Source organism: Pocillopora damicornis, chromosome 12 (genome assembly GCF_964200805.1).
Source record: "Pocillopora damicornis chromosome 12, jaPocDami1.2, whole genome shotgun sequence".
NCBI classification, from domain to species: Eukaryota; Metazoa; Cnidaria; class Anthozoa; order Scleractinia; family Pocilloporidae; genus Pocillopora; species Pocillopora damicornis.
In genome coordinates, this window is record NC_142681.1 from 20231711 (window position 1) to 20249821 (window position 18111).

At 38.6% G+C, this 18111-nt stretch overlaps 3 protein-coding genes across 4 annotated transcripts in view; 2 read left to right on the top strand and 1 right to left on the bottom strand.

Annotated features, from left to right (window-relative positions):
• Nucleotides 1-271: 271 nt before the first annotated feature.
• Nucleotides 272-7849, top strand: LOC113676752 (organic cation transporter protein). Its single transcript, XM_027193446.2, has 9 exons — nucleotides 272-943; nucleotides 2206-2352; nucleotides 3013-3293; nucleotides 3798-4043; nucleotides 4818-4952; nucleotides 5161-5246; nucleotides 5665-5773; nucleotides 5907-5979; nucleotides 6343-7849. The coding sequence occupies exons 1-9, from the start codon at nucleotides 644-646 to the stop codon at nucleotides 6637-6639; spliced, it is 1674 nt and encodes a 557-aa protein (XP_027049247.2). The 5' UTR covers nucleotides 272-643; the 3' UTR covers nucleotides 6640-7849.
• Nucleotides 7850-7923: 74 nt separating this feature from the next.
• LOC113676757 (translation initiation factor eIF2B subunit alpha-like) lies at nucleotides 7924-16395 on the top strand. 2 transcript variants are annotated; one of them, XM_089190456.1, is made up of 10 exons: nucleotides 7925-7977; nucleotides 8061-8162; nucleotides 9562-9701; nucleotides 10599-10635; nucleotides 10765-10844; nucleotides 11070-11182; nucleotides 12007-12075; nucleotides 12696-12771; nucleotides 13277-13402; nucleotides 14304-16395. In XM_089190456.1, the coding sequence occupies exons 1-10, from the start codon at nucleotides 7941-7943 to the stop codon at nucleotides 14442-14444; spliced, it is 921 nt and encodes a 306-aa protein (XP_089046582.1). In that variant the 5' UTR covers nucleotides 7925-7940; the 3' UTR covers nucleotides 14445-16395. The 2 variants fall into 2 exon arrangements, with proteins under 2 accessions (XP_089046583.1, XP_089046582.1); XM_089190457.1 differs by lacking the exon at nucleotides 12696-12771 and having other exon boundaries at nucleotides 7924-7977; nucleotides 12054-12075.
• An 80-nt stretch (nucleotides 16396-16475) lies between these two features.
• LOC113676754 (organic cation transporter protein) overlaps nucleotides 16476-18111 on the bottom strand; it is a 28854-nt gene continuing 27218 nt past the window's right edge. The window contains exon 11 of the mRNA XM_089190443.1: nucleotides 16476-17897. Within this exon, the coding sequence (XP_089046569.1) occupies nucleotides 17780-17897 (118 nt within the window). The 3' untranslated portion in view covers nucleotides 16476-17779. The remainder of the gene's footprint in view (nucleotides 17898-18111) is intronic.

Genomic DNA, 18111 nt, shown 5'->3' on the forward strand with positions numbered 1-18111 from the left:
CTTGTTCATGCTTGGAAAATCCGTCTAAATGAATCCATCTGGAAAATAAATAATAATATACCCCTTCGTTCTTTCGTCAGTCCGTGCGCGTCTTCATTCGGTTCTTTGGCGTGATTCGTGTTGATTCTTTCGTTCATTTATTCATTTATTTCTTTCTTTGATTTTTTTCCCGACGTTTATCGAGGGTCTTTGACTGAACACTAAATGCAGGAAATACTCACCCCAGGTAGAAAGGGCGCATGAATTCCCAGATATATTCAGAATATGAAGAATTTATTGAAATTTAATAGCAAAGTTTCGCTTCTCTTTTATCTTAGACAATCTTTCGGGCTAGGAACGTTTGGGAAATATCTTTTCGTATACCACGCAATGCAAAGGAGTGGTTATAAGCTGTCACTCATACGTTATTTCCTTTGGCTGAGTCACAAAAACTTAAGATTTAACTTTAGTTTTTTTTTTGTGTAACTGAATATTCTGTCAAAGGTGAGGTCATCTTTCATCTGCATATCTCACGTACAATGCATATTTATAAGCGGTTTGATGTTGTTTACACGAAAACAAACTGGATCTTGTCTAAACTGCTTTCCAAGTTGTGAAAGATTCGAGAGTTTCTTCTTGTCGTCCAAAAGCTTTCGATGACATTATGTCTGGTCCGAATGTGAATTCAAAGATGGAAAGATCAAAATCAAAGAAATCATGCGAGTTTGACGATATTTTAGACATGGTTGGCGGATTTGGCCGTTACAGCTTAGCGCTATATGCTTTCATGTGCATCATGTCTGTGCCAATCGGCCTCCAGCAACTTGTACAAGTCTTCTACGCAGCAACTCCGAAATACTCCTGTGTTTCGTATTCGTCGCCGAGCAACAATACATGTTCGGAATGCTGCAACAACTGCGAAAAATATGAGTTTCAGGCAGGGCTGACGAGTGCTGTGACAGAGGTAATAATTATTTAGAAAAAGGAATTGTTCCTCCATAAATAGAAAATCTTGTGTGAATAATAAGCAATGACCTAGAAAAGTAAATTTTACTTTTTCAAATTTTCCTAGAGGCTTGCTGCTAGACAATTTCATCACTTTCTTCAGTCATTATCACTTTTCGGACTCCCATGGACCCATTGAGGTCTCTGTTTATCGACACGTCCTCTTTAAAGTTTGCATTACAAGGATTTGTTATTCATCAATACCAATTGAACAGCCCATTACGTAATTTGCATGAATTTTTAAATTAGTAGCAAAACAAAGACCGAAAAAGAAACCTTTATTCCGTGATAACGGGCGGTGCTATCCTGCGGAAACGATTAGGAGAAAAATCTACAATTTCTAGACGTTGATCTTTCCGTCCTTCTGTAATTAAGATGGTATCTGCATTTAAATATTGTCGAGTCCTAACTTGTTGCTTCGCAGGCAGACGACTCTATGTGTTCGTGGTTAACAATTGTTGACATGAGACGAACAAAATCGCTGAGGGTTATGAATAAAGCTCTGAAAATTGCATATCTAAATTACATCTCGGTCTGAATATCTCAATAAAGTTAAACAAAATGTTAATCAACTCATCTGTCGCATTTTTTCGCCCTCATTAGCCGTTTGAAGCGTCTTTTTACGAAATTACTTTTGGCCTGAGGCCGTTAGAGAGGAAAGGGAGACAATGCCGCAATTTGGTGCCCGCCAGCCGTGACTTTTCAAACTGGAATTAACGCCAAACTACTAAAAATCTCTCCAAACTGGCAACGTTTGTTTATCGATGAGATCTTACTCCATCTCTTCGGCAAATTTGAGATTCATCCCTTCGACATTTTCCGAGAAAATCGATGCTGAAATGATGCCTCTGGCCAAAAGTAATTTCGTAAACGGCCTATGAGGGCTAAAAACTATCACAAACGCGTCGAGTAACATTTCATTTAACCTTATTGAGATATTCAGACCGAGATGTAATATAAATTTAGATATGCAATTTTCAGAGCTTCATAAATAACTGTCAGAGATTATGTTAGTCACATGTAAACAATTATTAACCACAAACACATACTATGGTCTGTCTGTGGTTGCTTCATGGGTTTTAATTTTTTTTACTAGCGTCATTTTGGATTATTACAGGGATGCTCAAATAAACTCCTCTTAGACTGAAGCGTTTCTCATTCGAGTGGTTAATGGGTTCTGTATTTTTTTCTCTCTTTTTTTCCTGATTCATCTTGTTACAGTGGAACCTGATATGTGACAGACGTCCTCTCAAGGCCATGACACAGTCAGTTTACATGGCAGGTCTGTTGGTGGGTTCTGTTGCCTTTAGTAGCCTGTCCGACCACTTTGGCCGTAAAATCAGCGTCTTCCTCAGTATTTTTCTCATGGTGAGTAAAGTGAGATTTTACCGAAGTGGAACGCATATAACTTAACGGTTAAGTCTTCTTCAAGCCACGTGCCATTAATGCGGAGCTTATCCCGGTTTCCGCAGCATGGTGTGATTAAGAAGAGTATTGCTACCCACCCCATGGATGGGATGCTCCTCTGTCACAGATTACCCCACCCCACCCCAGCAGTCTGTCGGGCTTGCCTGACAGTTTGGAGGGTGTCAATGTGGTGATGGCTTTTTCGGTTAACGGTTAAAATGCTTTGGCCAATTTACGCTCACGGTAAATATCTTTCCACTGTGGTCACGAGAACAGAGGTTTACGGTTAATTTTTAGTTTACGACTAACCGTTCAAATTTGGCAAATTTTACGCCTAAGGGATAAATGTTTTGGCAGTTTTACAGCTAACGGTTAACCCCAAAAGACCCTCGGTTTACTGGTACCCCTTCATGCTTCCGGATGGAGAGAGGAACTGTGACTATGAAATGTCTTACCCAAGAGCACAACGCAACACTCGAACCCGGGCCTCTCGGCCTACAACCCAGCACGGTAACCTTTGGGTCACCACTTCTTGCCTGGACTCATTTACTTAGCGAGTAGTCAAATGAAATTTAGTCTTAGCTCGTTCCAATTAAGTCTAACCAGGAAGTTGTCCTTCAGGCTGCATGTGGAACAGTATCTGCTGTCTCCGACTGTCTTTCCTTGTTCGCCTTGTTTCGGTTTGGAGCTGGAGCGGCCACAGCAGGCTGTCTTCTCGTTCGGTTTGTCTACTGTATGGAGATCATCCACATAAACAATCGCACCGCAGCAGGAATGGTGAATAATATTTTCGTTAGCATTGGTTTTTCTACGCTTTCTCTGCTTGGTTACTTAATTCGTGACTGGAGACATCTAATGCTGATTGTCTCTCTGCCTGCAGCACCATTACTGCTCTGTTACTGGTAAGAAAAATTTTAATGTTCTTCGCGATGTACCTGACTTAGTGTTTGTTGAAGATTTTGGACTGACTTTCGTTTTTTACCAATTCGAATTATAACAGTAGTGGAATTAGTCATCCCGATTGCAAAAGCGTCATTCCTACATTCGCCCTTTGGTCTAGTCTTCGCAATCAGTTACATGTTGATGTTAAGGGTCATTAGTTTGAACGTTCAAGTTACCTCCACTTCAGTCAGATGAAATCTACAAACGTTCCATGACCGTTAATGCTATAATCCAATCTGATTAGCTTTGCTAATCGCCATCTGTTCTGTGATAGATAGAAAATGGACAGAGAAGCCCAAAAAGGTGCGGCTGCAAAACAAAAAAAAAACTTTTTTGGACTTAATTTCGATTTCTATGCGTGATACAGTAATTGATTCGGGCCACACACTCATCTACAATCACGCGATAGAAATCTCGAGCTGATAATCTAGTTATTAAATCTGTTTCGTCAATTTTGTTCGGAGGATGATCCCAGAGTCTCCCCGGTGGTTAATTGCCAAAGATCGCCTTGACGAGGCTCACGAGCTGCTCATGAAGTATGCCAAGAGGAATCGTGTCACTGTTGAATCCACCCAACTCAAACATGCCATACAAGAATTTAAGAAGGAAGAAGAAAGAAACAGGAGTGAGAGCAAGAAGACCTACGGAATCCTGGACATGGTTAGAACACCAAAGCTGAGGAAGAGAACCATAATCTGTGGATTTAATTGGTGAGTTTCGTTTGCACGATGTTGATAATTGCAATGAGATATATTGCCTTGCATTTCACGAGCTGAGACAGCTTAAGGGTCAGTTATTCTTTAGCCTACGTGTAGCCGTACCCTCCCCTCTCCCCCCCCAAGGTGAAACGGAGGCGAGGGAACGTCTACGCAAACCTGACTCTAATCGCATTCCCTTGCCTCCCTTTCACCTTGGGGGGGGGGGGGGGGAGGAGAGGCTACTCATTCTTTATCGCTTGGAGCTGAGGGAGGGTCACGGAATATTTTGGGGGATCGTATGGTTATCAAGGGGAACGAAGGGGGGGGGAGTGTCAGTCGTCACTAAAAGAGTATAAAGGGGGATTATAGAAAATTAACTGCCAATGAGGGAGGGGGGGAGGGTCATGGAATACTGCAGAGCCTTAGGGGAACCGGGTGATCTGCTATATTTTATTCTGTTACAACCCTCCCCTTCCAGTCGATGAATATTTACCGGCCCCTCACTATGACAGTTCACGTGATTAATAGATCTTGAAAAAAAAATCGCTTGAGACTTTTACGACGTAGCAGTTGAAACTGAATACAGTTTAAAGCCTTTAGACACTAGTACTTCCCTCCCTGAATAAGAATCACAGAAAAGCACAACACTCCTGAAGAAAAGGGATGGGGAATTCTTGGATCGCTCTCATGAGACTCTCTATGATACACAAGTCATATTTCATATAACGGTTTAGGCACAATAACGAAAGTGTCCTCACAACTTCATTGACAATCTTTTTCTTGTAGGTTTGTGAACGCTTTAGTTTACTTTGGGATCAGTTTGAATGTCGGGAATCTGGCGGGAAACATGTACCTGAACTTTTTTTTCCTCTGCATCGTGGAAATTCCTGGAGCATTAGCACTGTGGTTTTTCTATGCACGGTAATCCTCTTGCTAACAAACCAGTAAGAGCAGTTTCTGAGTTTTCGTTACCATCACTTTTGAAACACGGTACTAGTAAAACTTCTGGCTGATTTCCTCACTATTGGAAGCCAAGTTAGTAGATCTTAGTCAGATGCTTTATGTTGATCAACAATTGGCAAGCCATTTACAATAATTGAATATCTGTGACATTCTTCATCCTTTTAAGATTTGGCCGGCGTATTCCTTACGCCTCGTTCATGATCATTGGAGGCGCTGCAGAAATGTTGGTGCTGGCCGTTCCATCTGGTGATGGTAAGTTAAGTTTTCAAGTGGTGCTGATTTCAAACAGAAACTACTCATATTGTTACAAAACTATATGTTGCATTTATGCAGAGTGAACGATGGGATGTTTTATGAAAGCTTACATGACCTACCCAGTGGCCTGAAGGGTTTAGGCTGCACGCTGGACTCGGGATTTAGGGATTCAGATTTAACACTGATAGTCTCCCTCTCTGCCCTTAAGTATAAAACAGCACTGGCGATTTGCCTGGCGGAACTCAAATAATATCTCGAAAGGGGGCTGGGAGAGAGAAGTTGCAGTGAGCTACCATCTCATGAGGGGGGAATAGCTTTATTTTTGGCTCTTAATGAACGGATCAAAAATGACTGGAAAATGTTTTTTATATGGTTGTCTGGAATCGTATCTTAAATCGATATTTTTTCTCCCCAGAGTATAAAGTTGTTATTACAATCTTAGCTGTTATTGGTAAAGCTTGCATCTTGGCGACTTTCCTTGGAATTTATATTTACACTGTGGAACTCTATCCCACAATTATCAGGTTGGTATGAGTGGCGATGATGGTGCAAACAGAAATTCGATTTTACAAACTTATCTTTGTGCAAAAAACCAAACAAATGTTAGGGAGAGGTAAAAGGAAGATTTTTAATAATAATCATTTTTCTCCATTGCAGGAACACTGGCATTGGAGTGTGTTCAATGATGGCTCGCGTTGGCAGCATTTTAACACCTTACATCGTGTTACTGGTTCGTATTTGTATTCCATTGTCAATGGTAGTTACCAATTACCTACCAACAGACGAATTCGCAGCGTTTTGTGTGTATATATATTTGTGTTGGAACTAATCCTTGGGTATAACAGCGTAATGTAGCCGATAAGTTAAGAACTTCATAACAATAACTTTTCTTTGATGCTTTATTCATTTCTTAGTGACAGACTCTCGCTGTACGGCGAAAAAATAATCGAACGAATAAAAAGTGCGAAAGAACTGACGAACGAATGGGAAATAAAGGTCGAACCAACGCACCATAAATGACGCACAAACTGCCGAGAGAACGAAGGAATATCGATTATACTCCGAATTGATTAATTTGTTTGTCTTTAATCAGGCGGATCTTCCGAACATGAGCAAGACTCTTCCGTTGGTCATATTTGGTGTTTTTGGAGTTATCGCGGGCGTGATGGCTCTTTGGCTGCCAGAGACACGTTACTGTCCCATGGCTCAGACGGTGGAACAAGTGGAGGCCTGGAAAGAGGACTACAAGATATACTGCTGTAAGCATCATAGCTTAAGGATGGAAGATGGAAACATTGTTTTGATGGACGAGAAAGAAGGAGACGAAAATGACAGCCCAATTACGACAGAAACACCGCCTTATAAGGAGAAATACGACACGGTTGTTTAGATCATCACATCGTTAGTGAGTGCCTGAGGCAGTAGATGAATGGGAGTTAGATTTACTGCTGAGATTCAGCTAATATATCCACTGATAATCGGGATTTGACAGGAAATTCAGCTGATTATCGAGCTGTAGTGTATCTCGTTCATATCCTCTATTCTAGCTTTTTAATGTATCGGCTTTTAGTCTTTGATAAAGGAGAACAATGATGTTGTTATCGGCAAAGTGATAATTTTATGTAACTTGTGGCTTATTAAATCTTGGTACGAAACACAAAGCAGATATTAGAAAACTGCATCATTTGCAAGGAGTTTTTCTCGACCACTATGGTATATAATAATTCAATGCGTTTGGTGGGATTAAAAACGATCAAATGCGCCTCAACTCCAGAAATAAATCTGATCTACATTAGGCACGAAAATTTTCAATTTCTTTTTCACCGACCACAGCAAAATGCATGCCGTTAGCTACATAGAAACACACATATGGTGCTATCAAGTAAATTTAGTAAGGTCTTATAGATTTAGATATGTTTTTTAAATTGGAGACGTTTTCCTCTTAGTTAGAACTCATCATCAACATGTGAAGAGCATTTTCGAGCTCCCTAGACAGTCACTCATCTGCAAGCAACTGCCATGAGAATGTTTGATTCCATCTTCTTAGGGTAATTAGAAAAGGGCCTCTGGAACGACATTAATTTTATGATCTCTGAACTTGACCATGTGTAAAGCCTCAGGGCCCCTGAAAATCTCAACCACACCCAAATCTAGCTGCAATTTTATCAATTTTCGAGATTTTTATTGAGAGATAGACAAATACATGCAGCATGGAAGAGGACGTGGACTCTTTCCCATGCACACTATGTATATCGTAGAACGCTTTACATTTATTGATTTTTTCCGCGGTTTTAGCCATGATACACAATTAAATCTCGGCAAGAGAAAGGGGTCTATGGATAATGGCTAGGCTACAGCTAATCTCGTACCCAGATCCAATCGTTACCTGTAACTGAAATGCTTGGGCGTGGAAGGTCTTTGTACGAGATTTTGCTAAAGCTGAAAGATCACTAGTAGCAAACCAAAGCTTTAATAAAGGGGCCGAATCTCATAAAAATTTCTTCCATTATTAATAATATTAATATTATTACTATAATTCATAATATTATTGTTATTATTATCGCTGTTATAGTTTTTAAAATAAAGTATTTATGAAAACATTTTGCTATGTATTTGTTAATTAGTGAGCTTTCTACTGACCAGCGGCGCTACTTTTGAAAAGACACTCGCAATGCACTATGTATCGCATACATGAAGCATGTATGGAAGAGAAAGATGGACAACGAAGGTACAGTCAAGCTTACTGAATAAAATTTTTCACAGTTCTAACTTGATTGTAATTCATAATATCAATTTGGTTTTAAATCACAGAGGCTGTAGCGTTCTTCAAAAAATGTATGGTGGACGACCCAGGCATGTCGACGGCTGTAGCTGCTATACAAACTCTGTTAGAAGTTATGAATCAAAACTCGGGTAAGACTTTTCAATTTTACCATGCTGTTTAATAATTGTGACTCTTCAATTGAGGAAGGGAATGAGAGTGGGAATATGCGGGGAAGGGCTTCCCCGAAATGTTATTCATCCCTCTTTGTCTCAGAAGTTATCAACGTGCAATTTCTCTTTGTAATTCTAATATGTTCGTTTGCACATATAAGATGTATATGTACGATCAGATAAGGTTATTGGTCTGAGGATGATATTCAGGAGATATGGCAATCAGCTGGGAGAATTTTCTCTTAAAACTTAGGAGTCAAAGGGATACAAAAGTAATTCCTGTGGAGACAATATGACAGGGTGGTTATGTGAGGGTGCGTGAGGGAACTCCTGGCTTCCCGACATGGTTTGATGCTACTCTTGTTTACAGATTTAATGAATGTAACCGAAAAAGTTACAATTCATAGACCCAACATTTCGACACTCCTGTCTAATGCCTTCATCAGGGGTGATCTAAACGCTGCAATAAGAGGTCCTTCTATACAATCACTAATCAGCTGCCTTTTTTCTGACAAGGTGTAAATAGGCATCAGGAAGTAAGCCACCATCATCACAATTTAAAGGAGCATGGGCAGAGTTAATATGCCAAGCTTCCAAACAAAACCTCGTCAGAAAAAAGGCAACTAATTAGTGACTGTATAAAAGGACTTCGTTGCAGTGTTTAGATCACTCCCGATGAAGGTACTAGACAGGATTATTGAAACGTTGGGTCTATGAATTGTAACTTTTTCAGTTACATTCATTAAATCTGTAAACCAGAGTAGCATCAAACCATGTCTGATTGTGCCCTGGTTGCCATGTGAACTTTAATACATCCTGGCTTCCAGTTCTCTATCATGTTACTCACTGGATTGGTTCTTGGTAGCTCTGAGATCAATGCCGTGACTACTTTGTGCACAGCCAACAGTCTGGCCACTAACTTCCTGGGATAAATAACAAATTTATGCTATTGTAGACTTTGTGGATTATATTTTCTTAGGGCCACATTTCTAAGACTACTGAATCACAAGTTATTACTTCACCACTGTAAATTCAATTTTTTGTATCATCTAAGTATGTGCTGTTGGGTAACATAACTTTTTTCAACTTGCCAGTCTTCAGTATCCTGGTGAAGTACTTCTTCAAAAGGTTGATAATATTATTAAAATCTTATTTCCTCTTCTTTATATTGAAGAAAACAGTTTAAAGCAGCCTGTAAGTATGTCCTGTACCCTAAGCATTTGTTTACTCACCCCACCCAAGGAGTGGGATTCTGACTCTGTACTGAGCACTCTGCATAACTTCCAAAATTTAACAAAGAATTCCATTTCCATAAGGCCTTGCTAGACATGAACATGTTTGTTTTTTCTCAAGATCACTTTATTTTATTTCATTCCAGCTGAAACACTCTCTGAACTCAGAGATAATCTTCAACAAGTCATTGATGTTTTGACCAAAACAGAAGGCTCAGTAGCTTCCATATCCTCAGGATGTGAACTCTTCCTCAGATTTATAACACTTGCCTCCCTGGACAACCCAGTAAGTTTAATTTCCTTCACCTGATTAAGGTTTTGCTAGTGATTATTTCCCTAAGCCCACCTTTACTGGTGGAACAAGTTAATATAAAAAAATTAACAGTAACCTTAATAGTTTGTTAAATTTGTTGTCATAAATAAGAATGAAATATCTAGTGCAAGAAAAAACTAAAACAGTTATCACCTGTTTTCAAACTGAAATTCTGTGTGTGTCACCTTGTTGAATGTATGATATGTTATGGTTGCCACTGGTATCTGCATGAACCTATGGGAACCCATGCAAACTGAAGAGCTACTGTCTGATGATCACAGTGACAACTGTTTACTATGATAATCATACAATTTAAATGACACCTTCCAGGAAATACAGGCATCACTTTTGCTTTTATTTGTTTGCAGCTATTGTTTCCCAGTTTCTCAAAGAAATCTACCTGATACAAGACATTTTCATTAATTTTAATGGCAGCTTGTTCTGCCATCGGAGATTTCTCCTAAATCAGTCGGTGATTTTTCTCTATCAGTGGCACTGTCTACTAGGAGGGGTGATCTGACAGGATGATTGAATGAATGTTAGTGCATCCGAATTTGTACTGGAGAATTTAGCGGGGGCTTGGAAAAACAAGTAGTTAGGAAAATCTGACAAAAAATGCCAGTTTGCAGGGTAGGAAGGAAGGGTTATGGCGACAGTAAAAAACTGGAACCTTGAAAAGTGATGAACTGGTCTATTTATGGATGCAATATTTTTTCAAACCATCTTTTTTCATATAGTTATAAATTTAAAATGGTGAGAACATTGTACTTTGAAAACTCCTGCTTTCTTGTGTTTTATGGGAAAAAAATTCCTCTTTTTAGAGTGTCCTTATACTTAGGTGATTTTGTTCTCTTTTTTTTTCCTCATAAGGATTTTCAAGAATGTAAAAGAGTTCTGGTTGAAAGAGGTGATGTCTCATAAATAAGAAGGGATATTCCTTCCCTGGTCTTCAATGTTTTTTTTTTTTAACTTAACAATGCATTTGCATCATTTACCACAGTGTGGATAAGTTTGATTTTTTTTTTCTTCTAACCAGGTCAGCTGTACCTGAAAAGAGCTGCCTCAGCCAGGAATAGAATTGCCAAACTTTGTGATGCATTTATTAAAGATGGAGCAGTAAGCATCATGTTGTATTAATTTCAGTTGACAATAACAAAACAATGTTTGGATTATTTTTGCTATCTACCATATTTTTTCTGAGATGCATAACTTTCAGCCAGGTTAGTAAGTTACTGATTCAATGTCTCCACGCTTCACTGAGGCTCCAAACGCTAAAGTTGGTTTTTCTTTTCAGTGATTTCATTCAAAGTGTGCAACTGTGTGATCTTTAACTTTTTTCAGACAATTCTTACTCACTCCCGATCCAGAGTTGTGTTGGAAATTTTGAAAGTGGCTACTGAACAGAAGAAGCGCTTTAATGTTTATGTAACAGAGTCAGCTCCTGATAAATCTGGGTACAGTGTAGTTTGCAATTAATTTTATTATATAAAATACCTGAAAATTGCTATAGAGCTTAAGTGGCCAAAAATGGAAGAACTTAGTATAGTAGTAACAGGCATTAGCCTTGTTGAGATCAGAGTCTCTGTGGTGAACATCGCACTTTAAAACATGTATTACAGTTAACTGTAGTTTCCATTTTGAACAAACAATTCAGAATGAAAATATTGACTTGTATTTTGGCGGTCATTTAGTATCGTTGAAGGCCCTTGTCTGGAAGCCAAATAAAATTAGATAGCTCCCCAGGGGGGACCTGTGGATGATGTAGTGGCCTATTGGTAAGAACACTGGACTTGGGGTTGAGAGGTCTGGGTTGCGGCCAGGTCAATGTGTTGTGTTGTGTTCCTTTTTTTCTATCACAGTGTCTCTCTTAACCCAGGGGAATAAATGGGTATTGGTGAATTGTCAGGGAAGCCTGATGAAATGCTGGGGGGTAACCTTGCAATGGACCAGTATCCCATCCAGGGGGAGTAGTGATACTCCTAATTGCTTCAGCTATGGAAACTGGGTTGATTGCTACTTGTCTCAAGTACAGACATTACCCTTTACCCTTAGGTGGGCTTGTATGTGTTTTGATTTTAGCAGGGATCATGGAGGTTTTATAGCACTCACTTCTTAATGCCTGGACTGGTGAAGGATAAAGGAACTGATAAAAGAGATGTGTTCAATACATAACTGATGTGGATATCCTTTTAGCATTCTTATGCTAAAAATTGGTTTCCCTGTTTTTGGTTTTGTTCATGTATCTTCTATTTACTTTAAGTAAATTATTGTCTCTTAGATATGAGATGCATGATCAGTTAAAACAGTTTGGAATTCCCTCCACAGTGATCCTAGATGCAGCAGTTGGGTGAGTGTTGCTAATGTGATCATTGCAGCCAAGGTGTTTTGACTATAAACCTTTTCCAGAACATTGCCATCTCATGTCTGCACAGAGGGTCTGCTTGTATGTTCTGGGTGACGTTAAGTTTTTAACAATCTTTTCTTTGTTCATTGGGAGTTTGAAAGCAGCTGATTTGCTTCAATTAATGTAGAACACAAACTTACCTAGAAATCTGCTAGTTTATACTATTGTGTTTTTTTCCTTGAGTGCTGGTTTATTTTTTTTGGAACAGTTGCTCTGTTGGTATCCAGATATAAACCTCAAAATCGATATTTATATCACATATGTTAAATGCTGCTTTAGACTGGTAACAGTGGTTTTAGCATATTTTAATAGCTTCACCATACAGCTGAGGAGGATGCAGGAAAATGCACCCCCCCACAACAAAGAAGACCCCATAAATTATAAGTTAATGTAGCTCACATAAGGCTGTACACCTCCCCACCCTCCTGATCAAGTTCACTGTAGGTCAACACTCCATTTATGATGTATTTTCCATTTATTGTCTTTTCAGCATGTTTCATTCCCTTAGTGAATTCTTATTTGTTATTCTAATGTACAACATGTTTATTTGGTCTGATTTTAAGTTACATGATGGAAAAAGTTGACTTGGTCCTTATGGGTGCAGAAGGTGTGGTAGAGAGTGGTGGAATTATTAATAAAGTGAGTATTGAGTTGCTACAGTAAGTGAATGATGAGAGTTTCCAACAACACTCAACTGATAGCAAGTCAGACTCAATGTTGTGTGAGGGGAGGGGAGGGGAGGGGTGGTGTGCAGTTGTTTACATGATGACATCAGTTTAGAGTTTCCCTCTTTCTCACAAACTGAGATGAGTTAAGTGATCAGTGAACATTAGATTTAAAAGAATTATTCAGTGAAATCCGTGTGTGGCGAAGTCTTGAAGTCTTCAGCATGCATTTGACTGGTACGACATTACCGAAATCCGACCGCATACGTTCTGTCGTGTGTCAGTATAAGCTTACATGCACTCACGTATACACACCGTAATGTTCATTATTGATTAATCGATCGATCGATCGATCGATCGATCTTCGTTCGTTTATTCGTTTCGTCGGTCGCCCGTTCCGCTCTTGTAGTTATTCGCTCGCGATTTTTATTTACTTGCTGATGTTCGTAACGTATAAATGAGCAAGTTTGTATTCACAGGTTGGCACATATCAGATGGCAGTTATGACCAAAGCGGTCAACAAACCATTCTATGTGGTGGCAGAAAGTTTCAAGTTCGTTCGACTTTATCCACTTAATCAAGAAGACGTACCGAATCACTTTAAGGTGAGTACTTTCTTTTAGAGTACTTTGACATTTATTATTGTGGACCCTCTCTGAGTGATGTGTGAGAAAAAAATGTTTCTACTCTTGAATTTTTCTTATTTAAACTTCTGGGGAGGCTAAAGAACGATCGTTGGTACTTACCGTATTTCCTGGCATAAACGCCAAGGCGTTTATTTGTGATTGAGGCTCAAAAGAATGGCCCTTAACTAAAGGAGGGAGCTTAATTGAGGGGGTGGGGGAGGACGTTATTAGCTTTTCCTTTGACGAATTGTAGCTTTATTTTAGCCATAGAATCTTAAATAGAAAACAAATCAACGACACTACCTATGTAGATGGAAATTCAATATTAATGTATTTCGTTTGTTAAGGCAATAGTCGGTAACCAAGCGTATAGAAGTCCCATTAAACACTTTACATCCTCGTTAGGGATACGCAGATGGTTGCATTTCTCTTGATCTGTTAGACTTTGAAAGTGAAGGTGGAGGGGGCGGTTATTGGAGAGGGACGCTTGTTTGGCATTGACCCAGGGGATGGGGACTAACTCAGGGGAGGGGGCTCATTAGAGCTTGGCCACTTGTTCTCGGAAATACGATATGTAAAGGCAAGTAGACTCACAAGCTTGGTAAGCGTGAATAGACACAAGCGTTCCAATAAAGTCTGTCATAAAAAAGATGGTTTCGACCAGAAAGAGAGAAAGCACCTGCGTGCAAAAAGAGCGAGCATGGGGGATCCATTCGGTGTGTGGTAGAAATGGGTTGGGTTGGGTTGTTTTCTCAGTTTTTCTCGAAATTCTGTGGCACCGTTGTTGGACAAGTTTCAAAGGATATTTTTTGATGTAACACTCTCTGGATTGTCCCCGTGTGTCACCCTTTTATTGATGTGCTTGGTTTTGTTGCTTTAGTACTCAGGAAGTTCTTCCAGTGAGGATAGTCATCCAATAGTTGACTATACTCCGCCATCTTACATCACCCTGCTGTTCACAGATCTTGGAGTTCTAACGCCTTCTGCTGTCAGTGATGAGCTGATTAAACTTTATTTATGACTAGAAAAACCTTCTTTAAAAAAATGAACTTAGCCATGGAGAACAGTGAAAACACCTAAAGGCCGCTAGTTGTCTGTACTTCAATCGAAACGCGTTCAGGCCCCTATGGACAAGTCGGAAACTATTACGGGATTTGCCTAGCAATACTATAGTCGAGTGAACCACGTCGTGGGCTCAGTTTTGCGAGTTGCAGTACTCTAGTTGCTGCGGTTCATGGATTTCTTATCACTTATAAGTCACCAAGAAAATGGAAAAAATGACATGAGCGATGTTTCATAAATCAGCATGGATTATCCTCATAGGATTTGCCTTTGTATTATTTAATCCATCTGACCCTGGTGGCTCAAAGGGTGGAAAACGCTATCCGCTGGATAAATCTCCATCCGGTGAATGGCATAGTACGTTTTGTTAACACTCATCCGTTGTATAGCGATTTATTCGCTGGTTAACTGTATCTGCCCAAAGAAAATCTTGTCCCTGATTTCTCGCCCTCGTCTTTGGTTATGACAGTGTATGTTCTTTAGTTTAAGAGACGCAAAGACACTTTACTTTGAGCTGTATGCTCATTTCTTTACCTACCTTTTTAAACATTTACATCATAACGGGTACAGATTAATGAGTTTTTAGGGACATCGTGCCAACCCTGATTCAAGAGTCCCATTTTGCTCATCATCACAAAATTATTTTATTTTGTTTGCACACAATCGACAGCTAATCAAGTTTTCATATAAATTGGTTTAGTAGCTTTTGTCGACCTTGAGCCAACCCTAGTTCAACAGGTCTATTTAGAAATTGGTTGATGAGCATTTGGGGACCTCGAGCTAACCCTGTATTTGCTTATTAACAAAATTCTTTTGTTTAAATATTCAGCAGGGATCTTCTCGTTCCCAAAACAAGAGCAGTGACTCTGAAACTTGGTCGCAATCGACAGCTAATCGAGCTTTTTCTGATACACCATGAGCTGTCCGGGAAATTCTCATTTTGCCAGAGATATCGGCCCATGAATATTTAAACAAAAGAAATTGGCTGATGAACGTTTGGGGATCTTGAGGTAACCCTGTTTTAAAAATCTTTATTTGCTTATTAACATAACTCTTTTGTTTAAATATTTAGCATGGATTTTCTCGTTCCAAAAAGAAGCTGCGACTCTGAAACTTGCTCGCAATCGACAGCTAATCAAACCTTTTCTGATACACTATAAATTCTCCGGAAAATCCTCATTTTGCCAGAGATATCAGTCCATGAATATCTAAACAATAGAAATTGGTTAATTAGTTTTTGTGGACCTTAAGCAAACCCTTCTTCAACAGGTCTATTTTTACTCACTAACAAAATTCTTTTGTCTTAATATTCGGCGGGTATTTTCTCGTTCCAAGAAAGAGCTGTGAATTTAGGACTTGCACGCAATAAACAGCTAATCAAGCTTTTTCTGATACACTATAAATTGTCCTGGAAATCCTCATTTTACCATGGATATCAGTCCAAGAATATTTAAAAAATGGAAATTGGTTAATTAGTTTTTGTGGACCTTGAGCAAGCCCTTGTCTAACAGGTCTATTTTTGCTCATTAACAAAACTATTTTGTTTTAATATTCAGCGGGGATTTTCTCGTTCCAAAAAAGACACGCAATCAAGCTCTTTCGAACACAATATGAATTTTTTGCGAAATCTTCATTTTGCCAGAGATACGAGCTCATGAATATTTAAACAATAGAAATTGGCAAATAAGCATTTGGGGACCTCGAGTCAACCCTGGTTTTAAAAATTTATATTTGCTTATAAACAAACTTTTTTTTGTTTTAATATTCAGAGAGGATTTTCTCTTTCCAAAAAAAGGGCTGTGACTTTGAAACTTACAACCAATCGAAAGGTTAAAAAGCTATTTATAACGCACTATGAAAGGTTCGGGAAGTCCTCTTAACGGATGTGAAATAAACTCATGAACATTTAAGCGATAGACATTCGTTGATGACTTTTAGAATAACTTGCAGTTGAGTTTGTTCTAAATTATCTTTTTTCGATACACAGAAGTGCTCTTTAAAGCCCACACAAGGGTTTTTATTTTGATTCTTTTACACAATAGGGAATTAAGTATTCTGCTCTTCTGGAAATGTCTCGTCGTCTTAATTATACAAAAGACATTTCTGTTGAAAACAAATAAAATTGATCCCTAATAAAATTTATACCCTACAACATCCAAGATAAAAGTGAAATATCTTCTACATTAACAGTAGTTGAGCTAACGATGGGGGTGTATAATTTCACGGTATAGTCAAAATTAATAATTTTAAAACAATTTAAACGCTTAATTTGAAAAACAAGATATACTTAAAATATAATTACAAATAAAAAGAGATATAAAATTGAGAGATTCAAAATTACAGGTAAGAAAAAATTTGAAGAATTTTAGCAAAACACAATATCAAAACAATTAGTTGTGTAATTGTGCCAACTACTTCATACTGTATCTAACTGTATATCTGTGGCTTGATGCGTTGTGCGAACTATAGAAAGTGTATAATAAATAACCTCATATAAACCTTATAACAACAAAATAAAGGCTAAAAAAAGGATGTTTTTAGCTCCATTACATAATTTCAAGTCTGATGATCTATGTAATTTGTTGAATTCAAGCAGTGCGATTGATACACCTATTACATCCATTTTGAAATCACTGATGATGATCTCAGCAATCTGACTGGCTCTCGTTGGTGCTTTTATTCCAGAATCGCACCATATTTTACTCTACATCGCGTCTTTTTACAACAACCTATCAGATTTCAAGGCTTATTTAAAGAGACCAGTTATATTCGAGGAAAATGAAAGAAAACTTTTGCAACTTTTTACTAACCATTTCAGTACTGAATAAATAAATCATTTCTACGCACTAAAAAATTCATATTTGAGCGAATGAATTTTGCAATTTCAAAATGGATACAATAAAGTGTAAAATGTAGTGCAATTTTGGTCTGAAATCATTGTTGTGATTTCAAATCAAACCTGCGCTGCGTGCTCGTCTAATTTTATATAACTCTATGATTACAGACCAAATTCCACTCCACCCAATTAAATTACCACTATAGATCGCACTTAACTAAACACGATAACCAATGACCATAGTAACCCATTCCAAGCTCTGGATTGTTAACAACGGCATGCGCACAAAGTAAGAGAGCCTGTCTCTCTCCAGCCTCCGCACTTGCATGCCGACAACCGCTGAAGGCCTGGAAAAGGTTACCTTGAATTACAAAACACTGTACAATTGTTTTACCTTTGTCATCATGTTCCTTCTTTAAAATTAAATATGATTAAAATCAAACATTGACTATGTTCTGTCAAGTAATCAATGGAGCATTGTCCACGGTATCACCATCATCACCGTCACTGTCCTCCCCAACTTGAACCCCCTCGTTGGAAACAACACGCACATGTGCAGCGCCTGAAGACCTGAGTCTAAACAGAAAAACGCTACTTAGTATTCATTCACTTTTTCTTGCTATGTTTTCACTTGATTCTCACTGAATCACACGCGACACTGAGTATGAGGCTTTAACTCCCATGAGTGACCACGACTGAATTTCTCCCTACAATATCCATACAATTTACAGCAAACAGGTAATGAGAATAGAGAGAATTAAATTAAGGATTAACAGTTGATCCAGTCACA